At 37.7% G+C, this 12,629-nt stretch overlaps 1 protein-coding gene across 2 annotated transcripts; it reads right to left on the reverse strand.

The window, feature by feature from the left end:
* Window positions 1–1,291: 1,291 nt before the first annotated feature.
* On the reverse strand, window positions 1,292–11,641 carry LOC133640965 (zinc finger protein 239-like). Of its 2 annotated transcripts, none has more exons than XM_062034698.1 (3): window positions 11,510–11,641; window positions 11,196–11,284; window positions 1,292–5,492 (listed from the first exon to the last, which is right to left on the reverse strand). In XM_062034698.1, exon 3 carries the CDS (start codon window positions 5,452–5,454, stop codon window positions 4,441–4,443), a length of 1,014 nt encoding a protein of 337 aa, XP_061890682.1. In that variant the 5' UTR covers window positions 5,455–5,492; window positions 11,196–11,284; window positions 11,510–11,641; the 3' UTR covers window positions 1,292–4,440. The 2 variants fall into 2 exon arrangements, with proteins under 2 accessions (XP_061890682.1, XP_061890683.1); XM_062034699.1 differs by having other exon boundaries at window positions 11,196–11,281; window positions 11,510–11,635.
* Window positions 11,642–12,629: the final 988 nt, after the last annotated feature.

Raw genomic sequence — 12,629 nt, forward strand, 5'->3', positions numbered from 1 at the left:
TTAAAAAAACTTCCGGTACATTAAACATGTTTATTATTGTAATGTGAAGAAGAGCATGTGTTGTCTAGTTTTGATGTAAAGGAGAGGTGGTTGTATTGTATAATAAGTATGTGTCAATGAAAAGGGCATTTTATGACTTTTCTTAAATTTGATGACATGCTATAGTATGATTTTACTGTAATAATTTTATTGCATGATTTTTGTATCCCTTTAATTTAGGTAGCCAGGAACTGCAGATTGAAATGAGCTATTTAGCTATAATCTGGTACGGAACATACAGTATCTGTCTTTGAGCTTCATGTTTCTTATCTTTTAGTAAGTAAACAAACAAAGACTCCTAATTAGTCGTAACATATTGTGTCATTTATACACCTATTATTTTGTACACATTGTGAGGGACAAACTGTAAAAATGGATTATTCATCTACTTGTTCATTTACTGTTAATATCTGCTTATTTTCTGTTTGAACATGTTCTATCTACACTTCTGTTCAAATGTAATAATCACTTATTCTTCTCTTCTTTGATACTTGACATGATGATACCACACATTTAGGTATGGATCCGATACCAAGTAGTTACAGGATCATACATTGGTCATATTCAGAGTCCTCATGTGTCCAGGGACTTTATAAACATAATATACTTTTTTTTTTTAAAACAAGATTTTGTGATGCTAAAAAATATTGATATAATCATAGTAGTATCGACTCGATACGCTATTGTACGTGGTATCATTACAGTGGATGTTAGATGTAGATCCACCCATGGTGTTTGTTTATATTGATACAGGATGATGTTAGCAATGGATTCAACAGTTATGAATGAAAGTGGCCACAATTAACTTTTTGGATTGTGTCATTTAAAGAGTGTTTTGCATTTTTCCCATCATGCACTGTAGTGGATTTAAATGGGTGTAATTTAGAAAATGCTTATAATGTTTGGGCGTTTTTCATAATATCCACAATGTTTAGGTTGTGTTATGTGTGTTGAATTGACCTTTGTGTATGTTTTTTGGCACCATGACTAGGGAAGGTTGTTTGGATTGTGTCATATAAATTGTGTTCTAAGAATGTTTTGCTTTTTTTTTTTTCCCATCATGCACTCTAATGGCTTTAAATGGGTGTAATTTAGAAACATTTGTATGGTGTAACGTACTTTGAGACAATTCTGGAAAAGCGCAATAAAAATATGGTTGATTTAAAATCATATTTTTAAAAAATTCCTAAAAAGAAGAAAATATCAAACATGACTGCAACACTAAATAGAATATAATACATACTCACACATCTTAACTACATTTATTGTACCCAACTTTAGTTGGAGCATACATTGTTTATTGCATAAAGGAGTGGGGACATACATGTTAAACAATCACAAAACAATATTCATAATACAAAAGAGAGTAATAAAGATCATTAATAGAACAAAGTCACACATTTTAAAAGTAAATGATCTTGTATAAAACACTCAAATGATGTATCAAGTAAATAATAATAACATGCTTCCAGAAGATGTTTCACATGTGAAGCAGTAAATATCAACTAAGAGGGATTTATACGTACTCAAAAGCAAAGATGTGAACACATGTAAAACAAATATGTACATCATGTAAAGGAATCATTTACAGTTAGAAATGAAAATATGTATTAACAACTCATTGTTTAACAAAAACTACATAGACTAGGAATACGTATAAAAGTGAACTATGTATATTTGTACACACATACTGTATGTTTATTGTACGCAACATATTTATTGTAGTGCTTACTGTAACATTTTCAGTCAAATGAGTTTAAATAAAAGTACAGAAATGTTGTACAAGAATGAAATAAAAGCACTAACCTGAAAGTATATACTTTATACATGTTAGAAGTGTAACAGCAAGATTGTCAGTCCAACCCAGGGCAGCTGTGGCTGCCAAAGTAGCTTACCACCACCAGGTGTCAATGAATGATGGGTTTTTAACATGTAAAGCGACTTTGGGTACTTAGAAAAGCGCTGTATAAATCCCAGGTATTATTATTAGGGTCCGCCCTGTACCCAGTACTTAGGGTCCGCCCTGTACCCAGTACTTAGGGTCCGCCCTGTACCCAGTACTTAGGGTCCGCCCTGTACCCAGTACAAAGGACTCCTCCAGGGAGTCCTTTGTACTGGTTACAAAGGAACCTATTGAATTTGTAATGTTTATTATTATTTCTATTATACCGGCCGCCTCTTCGAGCAGCAATTTGACCCACTTAACATGCTCCAAAACTCACCAAATTTGACACACAAATCAGGACCTGCGAAAATTGCAAGTTAATAACAAAACCAACCCCCAAAAATCAAAATTGCGCTCTAGCGCCCCCTAGGAAAAAATAAAAACAAACTGCCTGTAACTCCCACTTAGACCTACATTTCATAATTTTACATCCTCGGGCAAAAACCAACAGGAAGTTGGCAATTTCCCCTTCAAGACAAATTTGTACTAAAAAACTCGTTTTTGCCTCTTTGAGCTGTAATTTGACCCCTTTAAAATACTTCAAAACTCACCAAACTTCTCACACACATCGGGACTGGTAGAAATTGCGATCTCAAAAAATAACCGAACCCCGAAACTCAAAATTGTGCTCTAGCGCAATTTTTGAATACAACAGAGAAAAAACTGCTTCTCAGAGGAAAACAGACAAAACTGCTTGTAACTTCCGGTAGGAACGTTTTAGAGACATGAAACAAAAACCTCTACGTAGGTCTCACTTAGACCTACATTTCATAGATTGACATCCTTCAGCAAAAATCAACAGGAAGTTTGATATCCCCACTTCAAAACAAATTTTTTTTTAAAAAGCGGTCACCAAACATCAAACGTTATCTCCTCGGAGCGCGTTTGTTGTTTTGGCTTCAAACTACTACAGGAGAGAGATTGAACCCTTCTGATTAAAAGTTGGCGAAAGCGTTTGAATAAGTGCTACGGTTTTGATTTTACGAGCCTTCAAAGAAAAGAACCACTGTGCCGCAGCACCTAGGAAAAAAACACAGACACAACTTCCTCTAACTCCCAGTACGAATATCGTAGAGACATGCAACAAAAACCTCTATGTAGGTCTCACTCAGGACTACCACTGGACTAAAGTATTGGGACACCTAGGACTAGCACCTGCCAAAATGCGGACCCGACCAACGCTGCTTGCAGCTTTAATTATTATTATTATTGTTATAAGATTGTGTTACACACACACAACAATGATGTCACACATGTGCTGATGTCGTTAGAAAGTGAAAGTTTGCTGCTGCTTGTCCTCAGCAGCACACTAGTGTTTCTTCCACTGGAACTCAGATCTTCCACCACAGCTCTACACTTTCTCAGCAGCCCACTAGTGTTTCTTCCACCGGAACTCAGAAGACAATCTTCCACCGCAGCTCTACACTTTCTCAGCAGCCCACTAGTGTCTCTTCCACCGGAACTCAGAAGACAATCTTCCACCCGCAGCTCTACACTTTCTCAGCAGCCCACTAGTGTTTCTTCCACCGGAACTCAGAAGACAATCTTCCACCGCAGCTCTACACTTTCTCAGCAGCCCACTAGTGTCTCTTCCACCGGAACTCAGAAGACAATCTTCCACCCGCAGCTCTACACTTTCTCAGCAGCCCACTAGTGTTTCTTCCACCGGAACTCAGAAGACAATCTTCCACCCGCAGCTCTACACTTTCTCAGCAGCCCACTAGTGTTTCTTCCACCGGAACTCAGAAGACAATCTTCCACCGCAGCTCTACACTTTCTCAGCAGCCCACTAGTGTTTCTTCCACCGGAACTCAGAAGACAATCTTCCACCCGCAGCTCTACACTTTCTCAGCAGCCCACTAGTGTCTCTTCCACCGGAACTCAGAAGACAATCTTCCACCCGCAGCTCTACACTTTCTCAGCAGCCCACTAGTGTTTCTTCCACCGGAACTCAGAAGACAATCTTCCACCGCAGCTCTACACTTTCTCAGCAGCCCACTAGTGTTTCTTCCACCGGAACTCAGAAGACAATCTTCCACCCGCAGCTCTACACTTTCTCAGCAGCCCACTAGTGTTTCTTCCACCGGAACTCAGAAGACAATCTTCCACCACAGCTCTACACTTTCTCAGCAGCCCACTAGTGTTTCTTCCACCGGAACTCAGAAGACAATCTTCCACCACAGCTCTACACTTTCTCAGCAGCCCACTAGTGTTTCTTCCACCGGAACTCAGAAGACAATCTTCCACCCGCAGCTCTACACTTTCTCAGCAGCCCACTAGTGTTTCTTCCACCGGAACTCAGAAGACAATCTTCCACCACAGCTCTACACTTTCTCAGCAGCCCACTAGTGTTTCTTCCCCCGCAGCTCTACACTTTCTCAGCAGCCCACTAGTGTTTCTTCCCCCGCAGCTCTACACTTTCTCAGCAGCCCACTAGTGTTTCTTCCCCCGCAGCTCTACACTTTCTCTCCCCTGTGTGTTTTCATGTGCACCTTCAAATGGTGACTCCGTGTGAAACCCTTGCCGCAGACGGAGCAGATATGAGGTTTTTCACCCGTGTGTATTCTCGCGTGTATTTGCAGGTACGCCTTCTGGGTGAATCGTTTGCGGCAAACTGAGCACATGAATGGTTTTTCCCCAGTGTGCATCATCATGTGTATTTTCAACTCGCCACTTTGTGTGAACCCTTTGCTGCACACGGAGCAGGAAAAGGGTTTCTCCCCGGTGTGCACCCGCATGTGGGTTTTTAAATTGCAGCCCCGTGTGAAACCTTTACCGCAGACTATACATGAGAACGGTTTGGCTCCGGTGTGAATCCTCATGTGTGCTTTCAAATTGTGACTTTGTGTGAAACCTTTACCACATTCTGAACAGATAAAAGGTATCTCACCGGTGTGCGTTCTTGAGTGCATTACCAGATTCCCTTTTACGGAGAATATTTTACTACAAACTGAGCACATGAACGGTTTCTCCGCGGTGTGCGTTCTCATGTGTATTTTCAAGTCCCCACTTTGTATGAAGCCTTTGCCGCACACCGAACAGGAGAAAGGTTTCTCTCCAGTGTGCGTTCTCATGTGTACTTTCAGCACGTTCTTCCGGGCAAATCCTTTACCGCATTCGGTGCAGTGAAAGGGTTTTTCTCCGGTGTGCGTTCTCATGTGTGTTTTCAGACTACAACGGTGTTTAAAGGTTTTGTCACAGTGAGAACATGTCAGGTGTGCGTTGTCATCTTTAGAGTCTTCATCATCAGTGTGTGACGTCGTGTCCTCACCGTGTGGTGGTGGCGCTAACATCCTGTCCGCTGGTGGTGCTCTCTCACCTTCTGTTGGAGGCTCCGCCTCTCTCTCACCTTTGACCTCCTCATCTTCACTCTTCACAGTCACTGGGAACTCCTCCAACCATTCAAGACTGATGCTGTGCTCCTCCTCTTCCTCTTTGAAGCGGGAGGTGTGTGGCTCCTCCTCCTCCATCCTGAAGCTCCACCCCAGAAGATGTTCCTCGCAGGCGACTGCAGGAAAAAGGAAGACACACATTTTTTTAGAAACATCCATCCCTGCTCAGTCACACGTTTACTTAAGAAAAAAACAAGTTTCGCTGCTCTTCACAACATTATTCACAGGCCATGGCGGGTGTCATTTCTACTCGGCATGGGCCTAAGATTATTATGGGCCTGCTGCAATGCAAGCAGGCCCATAATATTATTATTATTGCTCATACTTCTTGTTCCGCAAGTTTCTCTTACACTTGATGCGAGACGATCCGAGCCCCCACATATGTTATACCGTCGGAAAGAGGCTGTTCGTGCAAAATGGCGGCACTTTAAATGGGGACCATTTCGTGTTACCATGGAAACGCTATTCACGAATAAACTAAAAAAATGGGCCACTAGAATTTGAAACTTTGTAATGGCGGATATTTCCAGCAGAACGCTACTTTTGTAGCTCAGCCGTACTTTCGAGTAGCACTCTGTGTGACACTCATTAACTGTTAGCATGTTACCATTAGCTTGCTAAATTTTTGAGCTACTTTTTTTTTTTTTTAGCCCAGAGTCATATAACTTGGTATGTGACACTCGTTAACTGTTAGCATGTTAACGTTAGCATGCTAGCATGTTAACCTTAGCTTGCTAAATTTTTTAGCTACTTTTTTTTTTTAGCCCAGTCATATAACTTGGTATGTGACACTCGTTAACATTAGCATGCTAGCATGTTACCCTTAACTTGTTCAATTTTTGAGCTACATTTTTTTTTTTTTAGCCCAGAGTCATATAACTTGGTATGTGACACTCGTTAACTGTTAGCATGTTAACATTAGCATGCTAGCGTGTTACCCTTAACTTGTTCAATTTTTGAGCTACCTTTTTTTTAGCCGAGAGTCATATAACTTGGTATGTGACACTCGTTAAGTGTTAGCATGTTAACGTTAGCATGCTAGCATGTTACCCTTAACTTGTTCAATTTTTGAGCTACTTTTTTTTTAGCCCAGGGTCATATAACTTATTATGTGACACTCGTTAACTGTTAGCATGTTAACGTTAGCATGCTAGCATGTTACCCTTAACTTGTTCAATTTTTGAGCTACTTTTTTTTTTAGCCCAGGGTCATATAACTTATTATGCGACACTCGTTAACTGTTAGCATGTTAACGTTAGCATGCTAGCATGTTACCCTTAACTTGTTCAATTTTTGAGCTACTTTTTTTTTTTAGCCCAGGGTCATATAACTTATTATGCGACACTCGTTAACTGTTAGCATGTTAACGTTAGCATGCTAGCATGTTACCCTTAACTTGTTCAATTTTTTAGCTACTTTTTTTTTAGCCGACAGTCATATAACTTGGTATGTGACACTCGTTAACTGTTAGCATGTTAACTTTAGCATGCTAGCATGTTACCATTAGCTTGCAAAATTTTTGACATACTTTTTTTTTTTTAGCCCAGAGTCACATAACTTGGTATGTGACACTCGTTAACTGTTAGCATGCAAACATATAGCATGCTATCAAGCTAGCTTAGGCTTGCTAACTTTTTCATCTATTTTTACACTTTTTTTTCTATTTCCGCAGCCACACACCTTTGAGTCGTGTAACTAGGTATATGAAACATGCTGACTGTTGTCATGCTATCGTTAGCACATGCTAAGTTTTAGCATTTATATGCAAACATGGTACTGTTTTAGGCTAGCTCTGTGGCTCTTTTTGTACAGTTGCACCTCTGGCGACCCCCGGCCAGAGGTCCAGGGCACAGATAGCAGGCCCATCAAAATTTCCGCGGGGATTTTCTAGTTTTGCAATACATTATTTAATACAGATATACTAATAATAATATTTTAAAATGGGCTATAAAGGCTCATAATTTATTTGCAGAAATGCAGACATGCAACAACACTTTTCGGGGCTACCGCGCATGCTCGTCACTCCCGTTGCATGCTGGGTAGTGTAGTTGTTATATTCTCTAGCTCAAAACATCTTTCCCCCTATAAAGAAATAATGTTAACTCAATAAAGTGTATTTCTTTTTTTAGCTTTAGCTTTTCATTTTTTAGCATTGTAACCACATTTGCAAACAACTTTTCTCTTCATAGAATTTTCTTTCAATAAATAAATAAAGTGCAAAAATGTCAAAGCATCATAACAAACAGTTATGTTCCAATAGCAGCAGAAGTGCACTTTTTGGAGAGCTGTATTATTTTCAGTTTTGTGCCCAAGGGACTGATTTTATTTAACACTATATTATTATTTATACACATATAGTGATCACAGAGACAGCTTGTGCCCTGGACCTCTGGCCGGGGGTTGCCGGAAGCTGCCATACTTATTAGATAGTGCCGAGTGTCTGAATCCGTTAGTTTTAGGTGTAACTGAACAAAAAGAGCCACAGAGCTGGCCTAAAACAGTACCATGTTTACATAGAAATGCTAACACTTAGCATGTGTGCTAACGATAGCATGATTAACAGTCAGCATGTTTCATATACCAAGTTACACGACTCAAAGGTGTATGGCTGCGGAAATAAAATTAAAAAAAGTTAGCAAGCCTAAGTTCACTTGCTAGCATGCTATCGTGTGCATGCTAACAGTTAACAAGTGTCACAGACCAAGTTATGACTCTGGGCTAAACAGTAGCAAAAGTAGCTAAAAAATGTAGAAAGGTAATGGTAACATGCTAGCATGCTATTGTTAACATGCTAAGTGTCACATAGAGTGCTACGTGAAAGTACGGCTGAGCTACAAAAGGAGTGTTCTGCTGGAAATATCCGTCATTACAAAAGGTGCGTACCCGTTCTATTGGCCCATTTTTTTTCCCATTGTAAACAGCGTTTCCATGGTAAGATGAAATGGTCCCAATTTAAAGTACCGCCATCGGCGCAAACAGCCCCTCTCCGATGGTATAGCATATGTGGGGGCTCGCTGGCCCGATCGTCTCGTATTAAGTGTAAAGTTAAAGTACCAATGATAGTCTCACACACACACACACACACACTAGGTGTGGCAAAATTATTCTCTGCATTTGACCCATCACCCTTGATCACCCCCTGGGAGGTGAGGGGAGCAGTGAGCAGCAGCGGTGGCCGCGCCCGGGAATCATTTGTGGTGATTTAACCCCCAATTCCAAGCCTTGATGCTGAGTGCCAAGCAGGGAGGTAATGGCTCCCATTGTTATAGTCTTTGGTATGACTCGGCCGGGGTTTGAACTCACAACCTACGGAGAAACGTGCGGAACAAGAATAATAAAGTTTGAAGTATGAGCAATAATAATATGGGCTGCTAAGCAGCATGAACACTGTCATAAATATGTGCCATATAGTGAGACCACACTAAACAACACTGTCATAAACATGTGCCATATAGTGAGACCACACTAAACAACACTGTCATAAACATGTGCCATATAGTGAAACCACACTAAACAACACTGTCATAAACATGTGCCATATAGTGAAACCACACTAAACAACACTGTCATAAACATGTGCCATATAGTGAAACCACACTAAACAACACTGTCATAAACATGTGCCATATAGTGAAACCACACTAAACAACACTGTCATAAACATGTGCCATATAGTGAAACCACACTAAACAACACTGTCATAAACATGTGCCATATAGTGAGACCACACTAAACAACACTGTCATAAACATGTGCCATATAGTGAAACCACACTAAACAACACTGTCATAAACATGTGCCATATAGTGTAACCACACTAAACAACACTGTCATAAACATGTGCCATATAGTGAAACCACACTAAACAACACTGTCATAAACATGTGCCATATAGTGAGACCACACTAAACAACACTGTCATAAACATGTGCCATATAGTGAGACCACACTAAACAACACTGTCATAAACATGTGCCATATAGTGAAACCACACTAAACAACACTGTCATAAACATGTGCCATATAGTGAAACCACACTAAACAACACTGTCATAAACATGTGCCATATAGTGAGACCACACTAAACAACACTGTCATAAACATGTGCCATATAGTGAAACCACACTAAACAACACTGTCATAAACATGTGCCATATAGTGAAACCACACTAAACAACACTGTCATAAACATGTGCCATATAGTGAAACCACACTAAACAACACTGTCATAAACATGTGCCATATAGTGAAACCACACTAAACAAGAATGACAAACACATTTCGGGAGAATATTTGCACAGCAACACAACATAAACACAACAGAACAAATTCCCAGAATTCCCTGCAGCACCAACTCTTCCGGGACGCTACAATGTAAACAAACGCCGTTGGTGGATCTACACCTGACATCCACTGTAATGATACCACGTACAATAGCGTATCTAGTCGATACTACTATGATTACATCGATATTTTTTAACATCACAAAACCTTCTTTCGTTTAAAAAAAATTCATATTATGTTTATAAAGTCAGTAAATACATGAGGACTTTGAATTTGACCAATGTATGATCCTGTAACTACTTGGTATCACATCCATACCTAAATGTGTGGTATCATCCACAACTAATGTCAAGTATCAAAGAAGAGAAGAATAAGTGATTATTACATTTGAACAGAAGTGTAGATAGAACATGTTCAAACAGAAAAAAAGCAGATATTAACAGTAAATGAACAAGTAGATGAATAATCCATTTTTTACAGTTTGTCCCTCATAATGTGTACAAAATAATAGGTGTATAAATGACACAATATGTTACTGCTAATTAGGAGTCTTTGTTTGTTTACTTACTACTAAAAGACAAGTTGTCTATTTTATTGAAGGACTAAATGACAATAATAAACATATGTTTCATGTACACTAACATTTGGTCTTACAATAAAGACAATAATGACGTTTTTTGTGGTCCCCTTTACTTAGAAAAGTACCGAAATGCATGTTGGTACCGGTACCAGTACCAAAATATTGGTATGGAGACCACACTAATACACACCCACTGGCAGAAATGATGTTAATGATGAAATATGCAGTTAGTAAAGATGTGAGAGTAAGAAGTAAACTAAATATGAAGTTAGTAAAGATGTGAGAGTAAGAAGTAAACAAAATATAAAGTTAGTAAAGATGTGAGAGTAAGAAGTAAACAAAATATAAAGTTAGTAAAGATGTGAGGGTAAGTAAAGAAAATATGAAGTTAGTAAAGATGTGAGAGTAAGAAGTAAACTAAATATGAAGTTAGTAAAGATGTGAGAGTAAGAAGTAAACAAAATATAAAGTTAGTAAAGATGTGAGAGTAAGAAGTAAACTAAATATGAAGTTAGTAAAGATGTGAGAGTAAGAAGTAAACTAAATATAAAGTTAGTAAAGATGTGAGAGTAAGAAGTAAACTAAATATGAAGTTAGTAAAGATGTGAGAGTAACAAGTAAACAAAATATGAAGTTAGTAAAGATGTGAGAGTAAGAAGTAAACTAAATATAAAGTTAGTAAAGATGTGAGAGTAAGAAGTAAACTAAATATAAAGTTAGTAAAGATGTGAGAGTAAGAAGTAAACTAAATATAAAGTTAGTAAAGATGTGAGAGTAAGAAGTAAACTAAATATAAAGTTAGTAAAGATGTGAGAGTAAGAAGTAAACTAAATATAAAGTTAGTAAAGATGTGAGAGTAAGAAGTAAACAAAATATGAAGTTAGTAAAGATGTGAGAGTAAGAAGTAAACAAAATATGAAGTTAGTAAAGATGTGAGAGTAAGAAGTAAACAAACCTGTTCTGTGTTCTTGCAAACAGCTTCCAGTAGTTGACTTTGTCGCTCCTTCTCCTCTTTAGTCGGACAAAGTCCCCCCTCGTATTCTGCTTTATAACACAAAAACAACATTTTACACCCAAACTTCTCAGTTTGGCCATTTGTTGACATCTTCTGCGCGTCTTTGTTAGCGGCTAGCAAGCTAAGCTAACTAGCAAGCTAAGCTAACTAGCAAGCGAGGCTACCACGAGGAGCTCAGCTTAATGTATCCCACTCCAAACAAGTATTAGCGACGTTTACTCAGTAAAACAGCACATATGTGTACATGTACGTACCGATTAAGAACACAGAGATATAATAAGCACAATAACGTCTTCTCCGTCCGCCGCCATTTTGTTCTTCTTCCTCCTGCTTCGGTCACTCTCGTCAGATCTCGCGAGACAAACAAGCAAGCAGCTCTTTTCCCCCTGAAGCAGTGCAGTGGTCTCCAACCTTTTTGGAGCTGCGGACCAGTCAACGCTTGAAAATTTGTCCCACGGACCGGGGAGGCGGTTTTTTAAAATTATTATTATTATTATTTTTTTTTTTTTTTTATAAAGAAATACAATCATGTGTGCTTACGGACTGTATCCCTGCAGACTGTATTGATCTATATTGATATATAATCTATATATTGTGTTTTTTATGTTGATTTAATAAAATTAAAAACATTTAAAAAATTTAAAAAAAAAAAAAAAAATTTAAATATATATTATTATTTTAAATTTTTTGTGCGGTCTGGTATCGGTTGGGGACCACTGCCATAAGGTACAAACATTTGAACAATATGAATATATAAATAAACACCTAAAGTACAAACATTTGAACAATATGAATATATAAATAAACACCTAAAGTACAAACATTTGAACAATATGAATATATAAATAAACACCTAAAGTACAAACATTTGAACAATATGAATATATAAATAAACACCTAAAGTACAAACATTTGAACAATATGAATATATAAATAAACACCTAAAGTACAAATATTTGAACAATAAGAATATATAAATAAACACCTAAAGTACAAACATTTGAACAATAAGAATATATAAATAAACACCTAAAGTACAAATATTTGAACAATAAGAATATATAAATAAACACCTAAAGTACAAATATTTGAACAATAAGAATATATAAATAAACACCTAAAGTACAAACATTTATACAATAAGAATATATAAATAAACACCTAAAGTACAAACATTTGAACAATAAGAATATATAAATAAACACCTAAAGTACAAACATTTATACAATATGAATATATAAATAAACACCTAAAGTACAAACATTTGAACAATAAGAATATATAAATAAACACCTAAAGTACAAACATTTGAACAATAAGAATATATAAATAAACACCTAAAGTACAAACCTTTGAACAATAAGAATATATAAA

This window comes from Entelurus aequoreus, linkage group LG23, assembly GCF_033978785.1.
Source record: "Entelurus aequoreus isolate RoL-2023_Sb linkage group LG23, RoL_Eaeq_v1.1, whole genome shotgun sequence".
NCBI classification, from domain to species: domain Eukaryota; kingdom Metazoa; phylum Chordata; class Actinopteri; order Syngnathiformes; family Syngnathidae; genus Entelurus; species Entelurus aequoreus.